This window comes from Paramisgurnus dabryanus, chromosome 1, assembly GCF_030506205.2.
Source record: "Paramisgurnus dabryanus chromosome 1, PD_genome_1.1, whole genome shotgun sequence".
Lineage (NCBI taxonomy): Eukaryota > Metazoa > Chordata > Actinopteri > Cypriniformes > Cobitidae > Paramisgurnus > Paramisgurnus dabryanus.
In genome coordinates this window covers 46559192-46582279 of record NC_133337.1, presented here as the reverse complement: position 1 = coordinate 46582279, position 23088 = coordinate 46559192, and the positions used below count along the sequence as shown (strand labels likewise).

The 23088-nt window shown below is 37.1% G+C and overlaps 1 protein-coding gene across 1 annotated transcript in view; it reads left to right on the top strand.

The window, feature by feature from the left end:
* The first annotated feature begins 287 nt into the window (after positions 1 to 287).
* Positions 288 to 23088, top strand: part of LOC135744431 (neurotrypsin) — a 44352-nt gene continuing 21551 nt past the window's right edge. Inside the window, exons 1-2 of the mRNA XM_065262560.2 lie at positions 288 to 668; positions 8397 to 8439. Coding sequence (XP_065118632.2) covers positions 597 to 668; positions 8397 to 8439 — 115 coding nt within the window. The 5' untranslated portion in view covers positions 288 to 596. The remainder of the gene's footprint in view (positions 669 to 8396; positions 8440 to 23088) is intronic.

Genomic DNA, 23088 nt, shown 5'->3' with positions numbered 1-23088 from the left:
TGTTGCCCATGCCACATATCAAGGTTTGCAACCATTATAAAAGTATAGACAAAACATTTCTATTGTATTTTATGTGTATTTATTAAAGAAAAAAGCAAAGCCTACATTCTTTAAATGTTTACACATTTCAAACTGCTTTATAAATTATTTTGCCTGTTATATATAGGAGAAATGTTATTGTTATTATTACCATTGTAAATAAATGCTCTTACAGGGATACATTAAAGATATTGTTTTGTTAATTAAATTGTTATTGTGGTTGATTTATATTGTCAGATGTGCACTGTAAGGCAGAAACGCCCAGTCTGTTGGCTGCAGGTTCGTAAGTGCGCGAGCGCGTGGGTCTCTTCTAGGGGTGTGTGCATCTCATCATTACTCCACAACACCGATCAGACATCACACATCAACCTACGACAGGTCACGGAGGAGCAGTACATCACTCGCCCTGGAAACCGACGCGTTTACGCAGCATCCACACGACCGCGCCTTTCAAAGCGTTTATCAGCGCGCTCGTTCCCAAATTCAACCGGAGTCCTACAGGACAAAAGTGCCATCTGATACCGGACAATGACAGTGACCCAGAACCGGAGATAGGGATGGATGCGAGAGTGTGCAGGATGCTCGTCCTGGTCGGTGTTTTTGCGCTCTGGGTACCGGCGATCGCGGAGGTAAGACGCGCCTTTGGGTGATGTTCAATAATAGGAACAAATGCGCCCTTTTCTTGTGAAAAATAATTCGGTGTATGATCTTCACACTGCATCTTATTTCTGAACCGATAACAAATGCCGCATGATTGTAAAGTGTGATTTTTCAGGCAGTATCTTCTGTCATTGTGCTCACATGCTCTTAGGTGGATTCAGGCATAGCCACCTCCCTCTATTAGAGGATGTGACATGCCTGCTGTGCAACCCTTGTGTGTGATCTAAATGTCGTTTGAACGATACATTGAAATTGCATTCATACAAACAGCCTTATTAATGCCATGAATAAATTTGATTATAATTTAGGGTTCTTTCTTGGTTACCTTTTCTTTAATCTGGATGGAGAACCACACAGAAAGATTTTGTTTCTTGAGAACAAAACATTAACCCATATTTTGCAACCTTTATTACACTATCAGTAAAAATTGTCCCATACTGTCAATGAGGCAATACCCTTTAAAAAGTCCTAATATGTACCAATATATGTACCATTTAGGTACAGATGTGTATACATTTGGTACCAATATGTACCTTTGAGGTTTTAATATGAACTGTTTAGGTGTAAAGGAGTACTTTTTCAAAGGGTGCTTCCCCCAGTGGCAGCTAGGGACCATTTCTGGCTTTTTTTGACATTGTAATGTTGTTTATGAATAATGTTTGGTTTCTTTATTTGGTGATATATAAAGCTTTATTGCTATTGTTACATTATAACCAATAAGCGATGATTATTTACATATTAACATGTACATATGTGATCCTACACCACAAAACCAGTCATAAGTCATATTTTTTCAATAGCTAACAATACAATCAAAATATTGATTTTTTTATGCCAAAAATCATTATGTTAAGTAAAGATCATGTTTCATTAAGATATTTTTGTAAATATATATTAAAAAAATTGTAATTAATATATGTTGCTAAACGTGAACTTTAAAGGTGATTTTGTTTTAATGTCTTGATTTTTTTGCCCCTTAGATTCATATTTTACAATAGTATCTCACCCAAGTATTGTCATAATTATTCAGCTTTCAGATGTATAAATCTCATTTTCAGAAATTTGACCTTTATGACTGGTTTTGTGGTTCGAGGTCACATAGTTATGTCTACTCAATACATTTGAATTTATGCATTTGGAAGACACTTATCTAAAGTGCGTACAGTGCATTCAATATACATATTGTACGTTATTGCATCAATAGGCATTTTATTCTGAGATCGACCCATGACCTTTGTTTTCCTAACACAATGCTCTGAGCTACAGGAACATAGTGGCTTCAAATGCTTCAGGTGCATATCTCACGAAAAATGCAAATAGACATCAGTGTTTTTCAACGTAATTGTACTTTCATCTTCACATCCGCCACTGAACTAGAGATCCTTAACATCTGTTTGGGCGGTGAAACAGCAGCACTATTGGAAATATTTAATTGGAAGTGTGCCTGCTGTGCTTCATCACAGATTTTATGCTCTTCATCATTACAGAACTGTAGAATTTAGAGTCCCAACTAAATTTGTGATTGATTTTATATATCTACATAGTACATACGTTTTAAAATGTGCATTCACTCAGAGATAGCGATCACAGCACTGTTTGTTTCTAGTTAGGTGCCACAGGCTATAGACATCTCCAAGGTTGTTGTGTGCTGTCTTCTGTTTGCAGCTGCCTGCCAGTAAGACCCACCTGCTCATATGTCTCCTCATCTGTGCTAGACAAAAGAGAATATATACTGTACCAGCCTCATGTTTGTATAGAATTTAAAATGCATTTTCAGATAATAACGGAAAGCCGAATGTAACTCAAAGCTTATGGTTTCTGTTTTGTTCTTTTTAAGCAACAGACAGTGTCATACTGGCCTCAGTTGATGCTTTAGAATGAGAGTGACAGATGCAATTATGGCTGTAACTGAACCGAGTGTGTTAATATGAGCATGAATATTAGGCTGCATAACTGGGGCTTGTTATCTGTAATGCAGTTAACCTGGAGGTGCTTTGCTTGTGGTGCTACATTCTCAAAGCCGTTTATTGCTCGTAATTAATAAAGTCAATGTGGTGGTAGCTGTGCTGTGTCTACAGAAATACATAGACAATCGTAAAAATAAAAGTGCTAAAAGGGTTCTTCATAGCAATGCTACTAAAAATCTATTTTTAGTACCTTTTTGTCAAAGGTTGCATTGTGTAACTTATAGAAGGACCTCTTGACAGAAATGCAATATAATATGCATAACTATATTATCAGTGGTGTATAAAACCCTTACATAATAAACAACATTGTTTTAATTACATTAGAATGAGCCGTGACACTGCAGGTCCTCTTCCATGAAAGTCGCCATTTTGCGCCACCATGTTTCTACAGTAGCCCTAAACAGACAAACTGTTCTGTGTGTGTTTATTAAACTTATTTTGAAAATGTTTAGTTTCAGTCCTTGATTCTGATCAGTAGCGTTTCATTTTCAATAAAACAGCTATGACCGCTGCACCCATTGATTCTGTGTATCATGGCACAGCACCCATACATGTACAGAATGTATACAGTTGCTCAGGGACTATTTTTTCTAGCGGAAGGAATACTTTTAGTGATTTAACTTCATGAATGTTGAGCTGATATATATTTTTTTTTCTGTAATTGTATTATAACCGTTTTATATAAGCAATAAGGTAATTGAGGCTAGCGATGTATCGAAAATAAGTCACATGACTTCCAGCACACCCTGTAGTACCTTAAAAAGCAGGCAATATTTGTGCTGTTTGTTTGATGCAAAAGTGGCGCATGCACGTCACCAACTATTTGGTAATGTTTTACATTAAGGCTGTATTTTTAATTTTTATGGACTTTTTTTCAGGTTTAAGTGCTGCTTCTGTAAAAGATCAACCCAGTGACTTAGTTTTGGTAAACCATTCTCTGCAAGCATGTGAAAAAAAATAAGTCATTGAAATTTGGCTCCCCTTATGATGTCATAAGGGGATAATACCGCCCCTTAATCTACACTATCCAACCACAGCACTGCCATTTAGTGCAGATATCAGCTCATTTGCATGTTAAAGGACACACACAAAACTGCATATTTTTGCTCACACCTACAAAGTGGCAATTTTAACATGTTGTAATAAATTATCTCTATGATATTTTGAGTAAAAACTTCACATATTTACTCTGAGGACACCAAAGATTTATTTGACATCTTAAAAAAGTCTTGTGAAATGTCTCCTTTAAATAATTATAATTAATATGAACCTTTTTATCAGTATACTTGTACAGGATTGATTGATTTTTATTAATATTAGTTATTACAAATATGGTTGTTTAATTAGGTTCATATTGCACATTATTTGATGTTCGCGCCGATAGCCTCATAGTGCGCCGACATAGTGCCAATGCGATAAGGCGACCTGAGGCGATTCTCGGAGGTCCTTTGCCGATCCCAGCAACTTTCAATTATCCTGTCCCAAAAAATACATAAAAGCCCCTAAAATATAACTTAAAATGTATTTGTTAATGTTGAAATTAACAATAACTAAGAATATTTACTGTACAAAATTTGCTGTAGTTATGCAGCTGATTGCCAGTAACTTACTGTAGATTTAAATGTATGTTATTTACTGGCAACAGTTTGTTCAAAGTAAAAGTCTTTGTCTTTACTGAATAAAACTATAAAATAATAGCGTCGTGCAAAGTATTCTGGGAACCAGAAATCCTCATCAACCTTTTTCTGTTTTTTTCCCTTTAGTTTTGTTTCCCAGAATGCTTTGCATGAGACTGTTATAGAGAGAGATGCTCAAACAAACCCCTCCATATTATGAAGGTATATTTGGTGCAAAACAACTGCACACCTGTGACAGTGGAATTTGTATTTGTAGAGATTATCCACACATGTGTATCAGTAAATTTGAAGTCACAGATGAAGAGTTGCAAACTTGTAGATTTTTTTTCTTTCCCTCAAATACAACACAACAGTTACACATTCACAAATCCTTCAGTGCAGCTGCACAAATCCCATTTTACAAATCACAGATTAAGAAACTCACAAGCTCACGTTTTTTGCTACAATTGCTGCAGTAAATATGGTGCAAAACCTACTTGAACACCTGAATCAAAGTATGTGAAGTCACACACAAATTTTGTACATTCGCAAATCAGTTTGTGCATCTGTGCGATGAGAGTTGCATGTGTGTAAAAAAAAAATTTCACAAATATTTTTTTATTTTTGAAATATTTTCTAGCACAAACACAAGTACATAAATACAACTGCTTGAATCTGCTGCTTCAAGTTTCAAACACTCTTTTTTGTGTGCTCTCTGTTTTGCACCAAATATCTCGAGATAAGTGGTGCGAAAGTGGTTTGTATACCTGTAGGCTATGTTCAGCACTTCCCACCAGGTGGCGCCCGACACTCACTGAAGCAGAGTTTTTTAATTACCAGCAATGTTTCAGCAAAGTAAATCGCCTTTATCAAGGTATTATTTTCACCAAGTGGAGAACAATATAAATGGGAGTGCTAATTATACACAGATGAAGGTAATTACATACAATATTCCAATGATTCATTAGTAAACAAAATATAAGTTCCATAAATCTCAAACCATCAATATAAGTAGATAAAAAAATACAAGCAGCAAATACACACATAGGCCTACATATACCTAATAGGCTTTAATATACCTAAAAGGCCTCCTGTCTAAGTAAAAATTGGTCCAACTCACCTCACCTTCTAGATGAAAATACCCTCTCAATTCATAATTCATTTATAATATAATGAAGTTATAGGATGATTAAGTTCAACAAAATGCAGTTGTAGCACTTATGTCACTGCAATCGTAATAACTATGCTACTGGACCAGTTCTAGGTTCGTTGAGTGGTGTATGTTATATTAGAAAAGACACATGAGACATGAAAACTTATATAAATTAATTAGCAGTTTACTGAACAGGAATACAAATGGAATAGGTAAGTTAGTAAGATAAATAGAATAATTAGATAAATATATCAATATAGATGATTCAATAAATATATCAATAAATGTTTACCGTACAAAATTTAGATCAATAAATAATCAATAAATATGTACAGTAAAAGATGTGTCAATAAATAATCAATGTAGATCAATAAATAATCAATAAATGTTTATAGTAAAAGATGTATGTCAATAAATAATCAATAAATATTTACAGTACGATATGTATAATAAATAATTTTAAATCCTTTATATTTAATCCTTTCTTATTTAAATAAGTTTAAATGGATTTAACTGGTTTAAGTATGGGTTTATTCTGGTTAGTTTTGTTCTTAGACCGGTCTATTAAATTTTAATCAGCTCTTTTAGAACAGTTGCTTTAACTATTTTTAAGCTATTTGTTTCTAGTTTTCTTTTGAGTTAACTCTTCTTTCTTTAAGGGAACAGGTAAGTATTTTAGCGTGCTTATGTTAGTGTGACTGTTTCACTTTACAGGGTCTAACTCTTTTTTTGCAGGTAAAATGTAAGGATTTTAAATGTTTCTTTTGTTTATGCAATTGCTATTAGAAAAATACATATGGACCTTGGTATTTATAAAATCCTCTGTACGGCCCTGCTCATGACAATAAGAATCCACTCTCAATAGTGTATGACGAGCTGTAGGTTTTTTAATCGGATCCCTATGTAAAAAATTACAAGCTACCCACAAGTCTAAAAAGCTGATTTGATTTGGGTTAGCATCCAGGGTAAATGTTAAGAAATCAGAACAACTGTTTAGATAATAATAAAAACAATTTAGTTGTTCAGTTACCCGATTCAAAAAGACAGAAATAATCATCCAAATTAGTATATTAGAAGAAAAAGCATGTATCTTAGTTAAATGTAGGCCTATGTGTGTATTTGCTGCTTGTATTTTTTAATCTACTTATATTGATGGTTTGAGATTTATGGAACTTATATTTTGTTTACTAATGAATCATTGGAGTATTGTATGTAATTACCTTCATGTGTGTATAATTAGCAATCCCATTTATATTGTTCTCCACTTGGTGAAAATAATACCTTGATAAAGGCGATTTACCTTGCTGAAACATTGCTGGTAATTAATAAACTCTGCTTCAGTGAGTGTCGGGCGCCACCTGGTGGGCAGTGCTGAACAGTGCTCCCCATAGCCTACAGGTATACAAATCACTTTCGCACCATTTATCTCGAGATATTTGGTGCAAAACAGAGAGCACACGAAAAAGAGTGTTTGAAACTCGTAGCAGCAGATTCAAGCAGTTGTATTTATGTACTTGTGTTTGTGCTAGAAAATATTTCAAAAATAAAAAAATATTTGTGAAAAATTTTTTTTACACACATGCAACTCTCATCGCACAGATGCACAAACTGATTTTGCGAATGTACAAAATTTGTGTGTGACTTCACATACTTTGATGCAGGTGTTCAAGTAGGTTTTGCACCATATTTACTGCAGCAATTGTAGCAAAAAATGTGAACTTGTGAGTTTCTTAATCTGTGATTTGTAAAATGGGATTTGTGCAGCTGCACTGAAGGATTTGTGAATGTGTAACTGTTGTGTTGTATTTGAGGGAAAGAAAAAAAATCTACAAGTTTGCAACTCTTCATCTGTGACTTCAAATTTACTGATACACATGTGTGGATAATCTCTACAAATACAAATTCCACTGTCACAGGTGTGCAGTTGTTTTGCACCAAATATACCTTCATACTATATAGCCACGTAAAACAAAAGCAGACCTCGGGAGTGACATAAAGTCATCCAACAGCAAATGTAAGAGACTGAGAGCATGACAAGACCCATAAAAGATGTGACTAAAACAACCTGATCTCACAAATTTTTTGCAAAAATCTTCCGTGGCATTCTCACGTATCTCCACATTTTGACTTTCCTTTCCGTGGCATTCTCACGGATTGGTTACTCACTGTTTTGTCCTATTTTCTTACCATTGTCGCTTCAGTTTAGGGTTAGATTTACATTAAAAGACATCCCTACTAAAACCCAACTCTAACCCCTACGCCAGGCGACATTGTTTAAAGTTTAGAAAATATAAAAGAATACATCAGAAAAAATAGTATAAACCAATACTTAAAGTGACATACTAACGCATACACCAAATCTAACCCTAAACCTAAGCGACAATGGTTTGCAAATAGGAAAAAGCAGTTGAGTAACCAATCCATGAGAATGCCACGAAATGCAGGGCCACGGAAAAATGCGGAGATCCATGAGAATGCCACGGAAAAATGAGCAAAAAATTCTGTGACTATGCCACTTTGTGAGATCATGTTGGACTAAAAAAAAGTTGTAAAATTGTTTGCAGACTCATCTGAAGTCTTTTACAACCATAAATTTTAGGCTGCAGTGAGTCTGTCGTTTCTGTTTAGTAGAAAGGCTGCAAGATTGAGCTACATCCAAATGATTTGTTTGCCCATTTGTTTGCCTTTTTCCGGAAAGGCAGCTACTTATAAAGATTAAGGTACTAAACTCATCGGCTAATTGTATTTCTGTCGCAGTGCAGTGAAAAGTTTAAATATTAAAAGATATCATGTTTTCTGTAACACTCTCAGGGATGACTCTCCGTTTCCTCTGAGCCAGGAAGAAACGTAGACAGAAACAGAACGTCACGGTGTTCAAATATCTGTCACATCTAACACGATAAACTTTTTCAGAACAACAGACACTGAACAAATCATTTCATGTCATTTTTTTTCCTGCAGGTGAATGGAGAAGACGGCTACCTGAATGCTGTCCAGAATACAGGTAAGTCCTCCCTTTGTAAAAATTGGGGACCATTTGGGGTTCCTCAGTTTTACAGAATGGCAGAGCCCTTCTGAGAACCACTAAACAATGTGATAAGGATGTTTGAGGCACCTTTACGCTACCCAAATGTTCTGATTCACACGAAGTCTGTCTTGTTATGTCTTGTGCATTATAAAGGTGTATGCAAAATTAAAACCACTGTTTGTTTAGTCACATCCTGCTGTAGGCTATCTCATTCAGCTCTGGCAGCGATAGTAATGAGCCAAGGATGATGGATTTGTGATGGCTTGTTTTGTATAAATCATTCATCAATTTCCCCAGAGCTCCAAAACATGACATTTACTCTACAGTCACTAGCTAAGTTTCCATCCACTTGTCAATCGAATTATCTGAAGTTCGGTAAAAAAAACTTATGCGAATAAAGCGGGTGAAAGTGTGTTTCCATCCAACGGCTTTAAAGCGAATAAAAACCTGTACGTAATGACGTCACATGCTGTTTTGCGATCAAATTGGTATATCGAATTGATTTGAGACATTTGAAGGTGTTTCCATTCATTTTCACACTGAATCGCACAATATTCAAGCAAACATTTGCGAACAAAGTTTTGCTAGACAAAATGGATTGCGCCATACAAGTTATAAGTGCTTATGTGCCAGCTGAGCTGATAGCGACATATCAAGCTATAATAATAAGAAAATGACGTTAACATCAAATTGCTATGATGATGCAGATGCATGTAAATGCCCGACGACAACGGAGGCATTAACGTGAAATGATAGTCCGGATCAATGCTTAACGTAAATGAGACAAATATCTTTCCTGAGCTGTTAATATTGGAAGCCAATGAAACTACGAGGGTTCTTTGGCCGAGGATCCATCTCATCAAGGTCGAATTTGCTTTTATTTTCCCTCCGGCACCGTTGCGAGATAACTCTCTTTTTTTGAAACACATAGCGCTGTTTGAGCACCTTACATTTACTCCGGAGGACGTTCCACGTCTTGTCATAACCATTGTTGGACATTTCCTTTGCGAGTTCCTAATAAATTATGGCATTTCTTGGATTTTTGCTATCTAAAATAGAGCTGTAATCGTGCCTTAAAAGTTAGGCCTGAAATAACCGGAGCCCGACAGAATGCAGCCCGAACCCGAAAGCACATTTAGATTGACAGCTTTTTAAAAGCCCGAACCTGTTTACAGCCAGATATTATTTCAATGTGCGCACGCAAACAGCTTTTATCAAGAATGAGTTATTTACACATGTTTTAACATTATATATTAATGACTAACTGGGCTACACGTCACTTGGAAGTTGAAACAAAGAAAAAAAATAAGTCATCTGTATTCTGTACTCTAAAAAACAAACGGTGCTATATAGCACCAAAACAGTTGCTTTGGATCGTAACGATAGAAGAACCATTTTTAGTGCCATATAGCACCGGTGAAGAACCAGTGAAGCACCAGTGAAGCACCTGTGTAGAACCATATAGTGCTATGTAGAACCATATGTGGTGCTATATGGCCCCTATATGGTTCTACACTGGTGCTTCACTGGTGCTTCACTGGTGCTTCACTGGTTCTTCACCGGTGCTATATGGCACTAAAATGGTTCTTCTATCGTTACGATCCAAAGCAATTGTTTTGGTGCTATATAGCACCGTTTGTTTTTTTAGAGTGTAACATCGTAACATCTCGTTCTAAATAGGCATATGCAATAAATTATAAATAGGCCAACATGCCAATAAAAACAATAATTTCTTAACGAATTAAATTAAGATAATACATTCTGAATAAGATGGTTATTTGAGAATAACGAAATTAAGATAAAGGTTGGGATTTGCTTCGGCATGCCAACATTAGTCTATATCCTGTCTAAATTATGTATGTAGTTAAACATTAAAAAACCTTTACTCACCAAGATTAGGCTACATTTTTGTTGAGGAAATTATTAAATCCACTGTAAATGGCTTCAGCGTGGTCCTGCGCTTACTGATAGGGCATCCAGCGGCATTGAACTTGACCGCTCATTTACCGTGCAAAGGCGGAGCACGAGCCCGTTGAAAATGTTAGAAATGAAGCCCGAATCCGACCGAACCCGTCGGGTTCGGGCAAAGATTTTACCCCATCTGAGATCTTCAGCTCTAAAATAGCCGTTATTTTCTCTGGTAAATTAAATTTTAAATGAATCTCGTCTCGTCGTGTGTCCACTTACATCTGACTTTGTTGACACACGCCATGTGTGCCACCAGAGCGGACCTAAAGCTTTTTCTTCTTTGTTTTGTGTGTGGGTTACAACCATAAAATGACCTAAACCTTAATCGCAAATCATTATTTATTCGGCAAATAACGTTTCCATCAGCGTTTATCGCATAAGCCATATATCGATCAAGATAAAATCCGATGAGATCGAACGTATTTCTTTTGAGTCGATATTCATGAAATTCAATCGAATTTTACTGTTTCCATAAGGCATTTTTCATTCGATATCACTTAATTCGGATAAAAACATGTGGATGGAAACATGGCTACTGCTGCGCGCGGTCGCTCGATATTACCGGTGCGATTGGTTAATAAGGGCAAGCGCCCAGTGATGGTGTCCCATCATTTCGAGGTCTGTCAGATTTTCTTCTCATCTTTCTTCCATGAACTTCGACAGCGTGCAATCTCCCCATACCAATCCGAAAGTGCTAATGACTCGGAGCGCTTTGATGTCGCTGCATCGGGACAGATAAACAGCCCAGCATGACCTAGCCAATCAAATGGCTTTATGAGGGGATTGAGTTTAGATTGAATGATTTGCTTGGTTTTTTGTCTCGGTGAAAGTATGAACTGTGCCAGTAGCATCCCTCATGCATCAAAAGAAATAGGTCAGATTTTATAGATCCCATTAGTTTGTTTTCTGCTTTAATGTGTTGTTTAAGGAATAGTCTACTCATTTTAAATATTAAAATATGTTATTACCTTAACTAAGAAGAGTTGATACATCCCTCTATCATCTTAGTGCGAGCACGTAAGCGCTGGGGCGCGCTGCGACACTTCGATAGCATTTAGCTTAGCCCCATACCATTCATTCAATGGTACCACTCAGAGATAAAGTTAGAAGTAGTGATGGTCGTTTTCGAAGCACTGCTTCATGAGGCTTCGAAACATTTACGAATCTTTTGTTTCGAATCAGTGGTTCGGAGCTTGTTTCAAACTGGCCAAAGTCACGTGATTTTAGCAAACGAGGCTTCGTTACGTCATAACTGTTTCGAAACGTTTCGAAAATCCGATGGTTCAAAAAAAAAAAAAAACTTTTTTCAACTCACTAGGGGGAGTTGATCACATGACCAGTGTCTAATAAGTTAAGGTGAACTCGGGTCAGTTTTATAATGAAAGTTCATAAAACATTTATCCTTCTGACTAATAACACTGCCATGTTGTCTACTTTTTGTTTATAGACAGATTTAATGACAAAAATGTGCATAATTAAAAGGGTAGTTAGTTTTATTCATTTGTTTGCCCTAAATAAAACTAAAAACACATAAAACACTTTTAACTATGTCTTAAATACGTTAAATAATTTTTTTAACATATTTGAATAAAAATCTTGCTATTATTTTGTAAAAAAATGTGTAAAATGTGTGGTAAGATCTGCTTTTACACTGTTTTGACCAGCAGGGGTCGCCAGCGTGTGTGGGTTTCGAACTGCTTCGAAAAACTGAATCAATTTTCGAAGCAATTGGTTCAATTGATTCGAAGCTTCGAAAAGCTTCGTTTCTCCCATCACTAGTTAGAAGTGACCAAACAGATTAACGTTTTTCCTATTTAAGATACGAGCAAGTTTGGTGGTACAAAATAAAACGTAGCGCTTTTCTAAGCGGATTTAAAAGAGGAACTATATTGTATGGCGGAACAGCACTTTTGTGAGTACTTCGACTCGGCGCAGTAACACTCTCCCTCTCCCATTATGAGAGGGAGAAGGGGAGCGGATTTTTTAGGCGAGTCGAAGTACTCCCAAAAGTCCGCTTAGAAAAGCGCTACTTTTTATTTTGTACCACCAAACTTGCTCGTCTTAAATAGGAAAAACGTTTATGTGTTTGGCCACTTCTAACTTTATCTCTGAGTGGTACCATTGAATGAATGGGGCTAAGCTAAATGCTATCGAAGTGTCGCAGCGCGCCCCAGCGCTTACGTGCACGCACTAAGATGATAGAGGGATGTATCAACTCTTCTTAGTTAAGGTAATAACATATTTTAATATTGAAAATGAGTAGACTAGTCCTTTAAGGTTAATGTGCTACAGTGGATATTAAAGAAGCTTGGTTTTGATCCTATGATTCGAGACGGATCTTGTATTTAATTGAGAAATGTGTATCTTGAACATGCAAAATAATCTTGCCGCTATGACACTGTGATGCGGTTGCTAACATGTAATTGTTGGCACACTATTATGCAGTTGCCAGGATGTTTTGTGTGATTATGTAGTGGGCCAAATTAAAAGAGAGCACATAAAAGTGACAAGTATGGTGTAATAGATAAACACTGGGATTGGCTATATGAATGTGAAAAACAGTAGTCAACAGACACAAATGTCATATTTCACGCTACAGTGAGGTAAACATGGTAAACAAGTCTTAAATCAGTAGATTGTAAAATGATGTTAATCAGAAGATGAGACCACCTACCGCTGAGCACTGTAGGTGTACAGCAGTATGTCGTCTTGAAAGCTGCATGCCATTTAAATACATCAGCATCTTATGTTCAGCCCTTTCAGTATGATACGGAGAGTAACATAAATGATGAACATACAAAAAACACACAAATAAAAGATGATCAAAATAAAGACAATCTGAAAAAGGTAAAAAGTTGGGAGTGGGGAGAAAAAACATTTTCACATGAAAAACTATACTAGATACCAAAGTATTTATTTACTATAGTAAACTGTAGTAATATTTCACAGTCCTTCCAGAAAAACACAGTTTTTTTGTGATTGTTGCGGGCAAAAATCCTTGATCTTGCTGAACTTTTTTTGAAAAATGTGATGGAATATGCGGGATATTTATGCAATTTTATGCAATGAAATTGCGGGAACTTGCAAAAATTGCGTGAATTTGCAAAAAACTGTTTGCAGCTTTTGCAGCTTTTCACTTCATAACGTTCCCATGGCAACAGGGGACATGGCTGCACTTGTGTGAATTGAATGCAACATTTTTCAACTTTCTGCTAATATATATGTAATTTTTGCTACGAAAATGCGGGGATTATGAAATCATGCAAGCCCCGCATATTTTGCGCACGTAAATCTGCAATTTATGCTGCGAAAGTGCGGCATATTTGAAAAATGTGGCCCCCTGCATAAATATGCAGGCTTTGGCTGGTTATGCGTTGAATCATACGATCGCATAATCACGTTTTTCTGGAGGGACTGATTTCACGACCACCATTTCACGTCATTGACCCAAAATGCACTATGGACGAAGCATAATGGTGGCCTCCATAGGTTTAATGAGTATTGCATGTTGTTGTTTTTTAAAGTAATGAAAATATTTAAAGTCATCATAAAATTGAAACTAAAAACTTTTTTGGAATATTTTGGTATTTTTTTTATTACTTATATGTGACCTTCATTGTTTGACAAAAAAAATCATGTGCCCTCATAATCTCTTATTTAACTTTGAAGAAACTGTTGCCAGTAAATAAGATCAACTTAAATTTACAGTAACTTACTGGCAACCAGCTGCATAAATTACAGTTAATTTTTTTTAACTTTTCACATTTCAGAAGCCGTTTCCCTCAGATATAAAATAAGACAATAATATAATCGCTACTTCTATTTTATTGTGACTTAAATGTGTTTCTATCAACTTCATGTCCACAATTGGAAACAGGTATAGGGGTTTGTGTAAATCTCTACTGTGTAGTTGTTGATGATTACCTTGGCAAGGCCCTCTTATAACATTTTTACACAGAACGCCTTGTGCTGAAGTTCAGACCATGTTTTAACAATATGAAAGATAATCTTCAATTATTTCAATTAGTTTCAATGCCAGTTCCAATGTGAATAGCTTAATGCGATCATGTTGCCTCCTGTCACCTATCGGTCCCACACCGCGCAGCTGCTCTCATGCTCGCTTAACGCACCACAGCACTGTGTGTGAACCGTATCAAATATTCATTGTGGTGCGAAAATGGATTATTCTGGGATGGAGAATAAATAAACTCAACTCAGAGCCGGGAACGTGTGGGTCCAAGTACGGCATACGTGCGCTTTGAAGTAAATGACTTGATTTCCACTTCCATTAGCTCTGAATAAATTCAAGCTAAAGAGCTTTGAAACAGTGCATAAGATTTATGACTTTTTCTCAGTGTAAAAAGTGCATTGTGTATCATTTAGAAGGCTCTCTTGACAGAAATGCAATATAAAATACATAATTATATTATCAGTGGTGTACAAAATGAACTGTATTGTTTTCATTAGCATAGAATGAGCAGTTTTTACCTACATACACTGCGGGTCCCCTTACATGGAAGTCGCCATCATGTTTCTACGTTAGCCCTAAATGGACAAACTTTTCTGTATAGTGCGTTTCGTTCGAGGGGCAACCTTCTGATCTCTGATGAATATGGAAGTGTTTAAACTGTAATTCATCAACTGGCCCCTTGAGGCTGGCTCCAAAAGGGAGTCAATTCCCATAGACCCCCATGTAAAAATTGCCATCTTTAGAGAAGAAAAAATATATACAGCCTGCTACAAAAATGTTTTGGTCTACATAGCTAATTTTGCCCTTCATGACAACTCTGAGGGGGTGAATTTTTTTGTAACTCATCCATTTAAATTATATTAAGCCTTAAACTTCTGCATAATTAAGGGCGTGGCTACTTGAGTGACGGTTGAACAGCCACTGCTGTCACTAGAGTCGAGCTAGGCGGGCATGGTTTCGGCAAACAGACACCTCAGCTTCACCCACGTTCCACCTCTTTACCCATTTTCGAATATTCGCGAGTGATACGCGGCTACGCGTGGCCAAGATGGCGAGGGAAGGCACCGCCTATTATTGGCTGCTAAAACGATCTTCAGAGACCTATGGGTGACGACACAGACACTACTACATGTTTGTCCTGTGGCAGCTACCATATGCGTTTTGAAATTGAGGGGTGAGCCGTTGGTTGCAAATCGCAATCTCACCACTAGATGCCGCTAAAATTTAGCTTTAACTACAACCTTTAACTGTTATGTTTCGTTATATCTAAGAACATATATTAATTGGAAATTGAAATTTCTCAGTATCTTGGCTGTCACTTCATCTTAATTTTCTAAGCTTTTATCTAATTATGTAAAGCCACCAGTTTGATAGCTAACTCATAAGGTAATATTTTACTATTTCTTTTAAAAAACAACATCAAAACACACAAAAAAGATCTCCCCTCCCTTTGGTGGATCCCTGCTGGTCTTTGCCATCTTAAACAGCTTTTATGTTTCATCCCCTGCCTTACACATCGAGTGTGCATGTGTTCAGAATGGAGAAGAATTTCAGAATAAAAAGATCTCACTGCAGTACATTGTTGTGATTTAAATGCTTGTTTTGAATAAGTAATAAGTTAATATTACCAGAAACATTGTAAACTCATTTATTTATTTTTGCTGAGAAAAGCCCCCTAATGAGTACTGTATCATTCATTCAAGACATTGCATTATTGAATAGACATCCCAAAAAGTCACTTTATCGTTTGTAGACACAAGCATGTCTTTGGCCATCAGTCCACATCACTATTCGTACACCTTTTCCAGTCTGTGTAGCTGTGTTTGAATATAGCAGCACGTACTGTTTGAATGGCTCCGTTCCAATGATGTGCTGCCTGCTCTTGGTTACTGTTGTTTTGCAAGACCTGATTCCTGTAATAGCATATATGTCAGGGGTCTGGTTAAAAGCGCTGATTTTTTCCTTTAGCTTACAACCCCTCCTCCAACCTTTCTTGTGTCTTCCAGTCATTAACACCTGGGCATCAGCCATTTTTCTTGCATCGTAATGGCATGAGATCGAAATCTTTGTCCTGAGCTTCAGATCTGCTGAGTGAGCATGGCTGACTTCCCATGCAGGTCCTAATAGCCTGAAAGCTTCTGTTTTTTACCCTTTTACTACCTGACCGGCTCATTTATTTTGTTTCTGAGACAGCCAGAAAGACATAGAATGACTTAGATAAATACATAGACAGAGAGATAGACAGACAGACAGAAAGATAGACATACATAAATAGATGGATGGATGGATCAGACAGCTCATGTGATTGGCTTAAAAAACACATGACGCAAAATTGGCAGCAGCCACATTGGATTAAACGTGTCTTAAAAAGGGTGGTTGCAAACAAGTTGCTACATGGGACTACAGACGTTGTCTGAGATTTTAAATGTCATCATTCATGAAGATCTCAAAAAGGCACAATTTCCAACAAAAATTCATCCACAGAGGATCCACAGCAGGAAACATGTTTTAAAATGCGTTTAATAAAGTTTGAAAGAGCTGTCGGATGCTTGGTGATGATGGCGTTAATGTCGAGAGGCTGTGGTATAATTCTCTTGTAGCCTAAAGCCCGGTATATACCAAAAGATAATCAAGCAATTCCTCCTCGTCTTCGTAATTGAACCGATTATCTTCTCAGATTTTCCTGTGGTGCACAGTGTAGTAAGAGCGACTGAATATGCTTGAAGCATGTCGGAGGTGGTCCATTCACAAATTGGAAATATTCAACGTGTTGAATATTTATGATCCGAAATCCTGTTGTGTAATGGGAACCTCAAGGTCAAATATGATACCCAATCAGAAAGCGAGATGATGAAATACGAAACCATAACAACCGCAGTCATGGCACAGTCCAGCATTTTTCCGCCAGCATTTGTGAAAAAAAGTTGCCAGCAATTTTTATGATTTTCACAAAAGTTTAGTAAGAGCGCCACCTAGTGGATAGTAGCGGAATATGGATTGCCCTAAAAACTTGTCATTGGCAGGGAAGCGTTTTCTCCTAATTGACGAGATAACTCATCAATGACGCGGAAGGAATTAATGACATTTCTTTCTGCCCGTCGTGTTTGTTTACTGTGAAGTCACGTTTGACCACGAGAATCATTGTACGATTTTCACAAGATTTCCATTGAGACTTGCATTGTTTGTGAACTTATGTGAAGGGAATTTGAAGATGTGTGGTGTGTGATGACCACATAGCGGCAAAACACACACTAAAGGAACAAAACGTTTAAATCTTAGATTTTTTTCATCATGTTTGTGGTCTCTTACATTTACATTTACAGATTTAAAAAATATTTTGGTATGGCCCTAGCTTTAGGTTAGCCCTTCATTTTTAGTAAACGCATTTAGACTTTAAAATGTATAAATGTTGTGTTTATCTGTGAAAATGATCTTATTGGACAAAACCTGCAAGTGTCATAAACTTTATTTTTGCGATAATCCAAAAGTCTATGGGGAAAATGAATGGGCCTTTTGCCGAAGGAACCAGAGTCTCGCTCGCAAACTTAAGGGTTGGCCTACAAAACACGGCATCCATGCGGCACTCTATTTAGGGGCTGCATGCGCTAGCCGAGCATCAGTCGTTAAGATGAATTGGAATGCAAATTGAAAGCGATGTCCAGGTATATCAAAACACCTTTGTTTATATTTTTAGAGATGTCAACCTCTATATCAGTTTATATCAATTTTTTTTCATTCCAGCACCCACTTAGACTATATATTACATATGGGTGATTCTCAAGATACCCAGATTTAGAAGGTGTCCAGCATCAGAATTTTTAAAAAGCCCTTGAAGCCAGTTTTTTTGCACATATAAGGTCTGAACTTACTATTTCCATTATTTTTAGAGGATTTTAAAAATATTTACTATAGAATTATTCAAATTTTTTAGATTATCATTATCAAAAATTATCATTACCGCAACATGATATTACATTAAATATGCATTTACAAACTCATGTTTCGGTAATGAGAACTAAAAAGTTGTCTAGGTACTATGACAAACAAAATTGTAAAAAATAAGAACTGCTTACCTGGTAGCCATCTTGAGTGTTAGTCAATTATGTCCCTTCCAACATTTTTTTTTTAAAATGTTAGTTCCTTGAGGGCTTAAACAATGATTGAAAATTGTTGCGGAGGATGAGAATATTGGTCTTGGACACATTTATATTCCTTATTATTGTCTCTACATTTACCAATGATCACCAAATACCACATGTTTCTTTACTGTAAATGTTAATAGTATAACATGCACTGAAGCTTTTAATTTTTTGATTTTTTTTAATTATAAATATTTTCACGTCAAAGAACCCAAATCCAGTCATGAACACGTTGCGGTAATGAAAATGTTCCCCTTAAATGTGGAAAAAACAAGAAAATTGGTTTGCATGATGTCATTTGAAATCATGTGCAAAATAGTACATAAGGACATGTTTGTAACTGTATGCTTCTTATTTTGATACTCTTTTTTTGCATTTACTTTTTTATCAAAATGTTTTATGACACCTCATAAGTCTAATTTCGTGAGAATCACCCATATATGAAAACTAATAAAGATGAAGAAATGACAAGGACAATACAAACCCTCCAAAAAGAGAACAAATATGTATCCTTCTTGCCTTTAATATAGGGTACAGTAAGATATCAACACCATTGTCATTTTTAGTCATTGTTGCACTTAACTGTATTTTGTGTCACATATCACAATAGACACGTGACTTTGCGCGATCTACTTTATGAAAAACCCTTGCTCCATTTGTTGATTATAGTTGACTTTATTTACCAATATTTTGCCAAAAATATGTATTTAAGAGCAAAAAGTTTACTTCACTTTTAACTCTATGGGTAAAATGTATTTATGTTGTGTTCCAGACACTTCATAAACAGCATTTCCACCCACACATCTTCATGCATCCAATTAAAGAGAAACGCTGTGAACGATTTCCCTGAGGTTGGCACAACTCTCTCTGCGACAACTCTTAGTCATTTAGTTTAATATGTCTAATTCAGCTCTGCCCTCATTGCAGTTAGTCTGTTTAAACTTCGAGATGAAGACATTAATCTCTTCTGCTGCTCTGTACACACAAACACACACAAACACACCATTCCTCTTCAATATATATTCTCTGATATCACTTGAATACAGACAGCCTGGCCCTGAAATTGCAACTGCGTGTGCATGCAGACAGAGAAGACTGCAGACGACACAATGTTGATTTACAGTCTGTTTTTCCCACCGTCTGTGATGTATTTTAATAAAAGTACTCTTGATTTCTACAGGACATTTTATTGACAAGCCGTTTGAATGACATTTTGCTGAGTTTTGTAGTTGTGGATTTTGGGATTCAATGAATCGAGGGTTAGCGGGGGATTAGTGCAGGTGGAAGATCTCAGTCTTCCCATCCATCACTAACTGTCTCGCCCGCCTTGTCCAACTTCCAGCAAGTTTGTCAGCAATTGCAGACAAACACGGAAAATGTGCTGACATCTCTTGGACGTGCACAGAGATTTCTGGAGGGCTTTTTGTGCAATGTCTGCAGTCTTTCACAGTCCATATGGACCTTGCCATCTAAAGTCTTCGTGAGGGTTTCTAACAGTCATACTTCCCATAGTTCTGCTTGCATCCCTGCCGTGTGTGCAGTCATCCAACGGGAGATGCATTTGTTTCCTGATTAGCACAGCACTAAACCCAAGTGCTCAAAGGCCCTTAACAAAATAAAGTTATGTTCGAACCGAACTTTAGAGCAGCACTACTGATAATCTATTGGAGCCATTATCTAGCCAGACATAGCATGTGTTCTCTGAGAAATGCAATTTGATCCTGGTTGAAAAAAGGCTATGAAACTGAAATCGAGTTAACACAATTGAGTTTACGTTCTGGAGACGAACCAGCCATTATTTTGATCTACCTAGCTATTATGAAGACATAAAATACACTTTGCAGTTGTGAGTATTTCTTCTTACTTTGGTGTGCTTTTCCCTCATTGTTTTTACAAGACTGTGCCATAAAACACATGCAACAAGTATGACAAAAACCCCATTCACACAGCAGAAAATGTGCTAAAAAAGTGACTTTTGTGTGAACACAAAAGCGTCCCGTAAATGTTCTGGGATCACTCCTGTAAAGGGGACCTAGTAACATTGCCATAACATTTACAGAACGCATCCTGTGTAAATAAGAGGCAGAAACAATGCTGGCATTCCATTCAGGTTTTAGCTGTTAGTGTCATCAAAACAATATGTTCATTATAGTTAAGCTCTTTGACATAGGGATTTAAATGCAGATCGACATTCAAGACAAAACATTTTTGCAAACTGATCAAAACGCCTATGCTGTCCCTTTCATGTAGGTGTAGCGTGATCTTAAAGGAATAGTCCATTTTCTTAAAAGAAAAATCCAGATAATTTATAACTCACCACCATGTCATCCAAAATGTTGATGTCTTTCTTTGTTCAGTCGAGAAGAAATTATGTTTTTTGAGGAAAACATTGCAGGATTTTTCTCATTTTAACGGACTTTAATGGACACCAACACTTAACTCAACACATAACAGTTTTTTTCCAACTGAGTTTCAAAGGACTCTAAACGATCCCAAACGAGGCATAAGGGTCTTATCTTGCGAAACGATTGTCATTTTTGAAAAGAAAAATAACAAATATACACTTTTAAACCACAATTTCTCGTCTAGATCCGGTCCAGCGCGACCTAACGTAAATGCGGAGTGACGTAGGGAGGTCACGTGTTACATATATAACACATATAGCACATTTGCGGACCATTGTAAACAATAAACTGACACAAAGACATTAATTAGTATCATTCCACATACAACAACGTAGGAACGGTCCTCTTTCTCAACACTTGTAAACACTGGGGCGGAGTTTCGCGTTCGTCCTCTGTGACCTCTTGACGTCATGACGCATTGCGTGAGGTCACGCTGACGCTTTCAGGACTGGATCTAGACGAGAAATTGTGGTTTAAAAGTGTATATTTGTTATTTTTCTTGTCAAAAATGAAAATCGTTTCGCTAGATAAGACCCTTATGCCTCGTTTGGGATCGTTTAGAGTCCTTTGAAACTGTTAACTGTTGGTGTCCATTAAAGTCCATTAAAATGAGAAAAATCCTGCATGTTTTCCTCAAAAAACATAATTTCTTCTCGACTGAACAAAGAAAGACATCCACATTTTGGATGACATGGTGGTGAGTAAATTATCTGGATTTTTCTTTTAAGAAAATGGACTATTCCTTTAAAGGAATTTGTACGTGTTTTACGAGTTGGCTTATTCGTATGAATTCGTACGAAGTTAATAATACAAAAACGGACGATTATCATAAAAAAAGAAGCATCGAAAGCTAAAGTTGCTAAAGAAAGCTAAATTGTACAAAAAAGTGCGGTTGTATGAATTAATACCTATTAGCAACATCATAAATTACGTACAAATTCCAATGAGATTGTGTTGGTAGGCATTTTGTCAGTCTCTTCTGTTTTGATCAGTGGCGGCTCGCAAATTCAAAATAAGTGTTCGTAGTGTCATGTGTGTTGCTTGCGTTTTTCAAAATATGTGTTTGTTGCGTCATGTGAACCATGTGCTCAGCCTGCTGCACACGCGTCAAAACGTTTATGATTAAAGAGACGCTCTCGTTCACAAAATACACACAAGACACTCTCTTAACAGTAAACTCTGATTACGCATGAGATTATATGAGTATCTGGCAAATGCGAGCGTCTCTTTTATCATAAACCCTTTACTGTGCATTCAGACCGCCACCGGCGAGAGCGTCAAAGTGGCCGGAAGTCATTTATTTTCAATGAGAGCCGGCGGCGAGCAGCGGCGCGGGGCGTCATGTACAGCGTGAGCATGGATGAGAGTTGAAATCAGCTCAACTTTATGGTAATGAGATATGACCCGGTTCGGCGGCAACCAATCGAAGGGCGGAAATGTTCGGCGGCAACCAATCGGAAGGTGGAAACCTCCACCTGAGAGGAGTTCAGAGAATGCATTCGAGCGTCTGAGCGTCCACTACACCTTTTCTTTAGCGTCGTTAGCAGGGCAGCCAGAGCTTTTATTGACGCTCTCGCCGGTGGCGGTGTGAATGCACAGTTAGAAGCATCTGCAGCAGGCACTTGTTTTGACAAAACATGCAATACACACAGGTTCACTCGACGCTACAAACACATATTTTGAAATAAGAAACTACACACATGACGGGCTACATACATGTTGTCACAAACTTTGTATCGAGCGCCCTCGGAAAAATAAATCACCGGCCGCCACTGGTTTTGATATGTCTAAAACAGTGGCTCAATAACGCACTGTAGCCACAGCTTGTAGCGGTATTTGAACGTTGAAAGGAGACTGGCAGCTGATTATTTTTTACCTGACAACATGGGTGTAGGCTCTTTCTCAACCTTTAAAAACCTCAACCACCTGTTTTTCTTAATGCAAGGTAAAGGTTTATAACATTTGTGGCTTTAAATCTTGGAAAGGGTAGCGAATCTCTTTCTTGTCAGACTCAAGTAGGGCAGGTCAGCGAGAGTTTGACTCCCTGCCGCTTTGCTGGCTGCTCAACTTGGCTTCTCATCACCTTCTTAGAATAAAGGCATGTCTAATCCCTCGCCCTTTATGCTGGGAAATAGGCTGGATA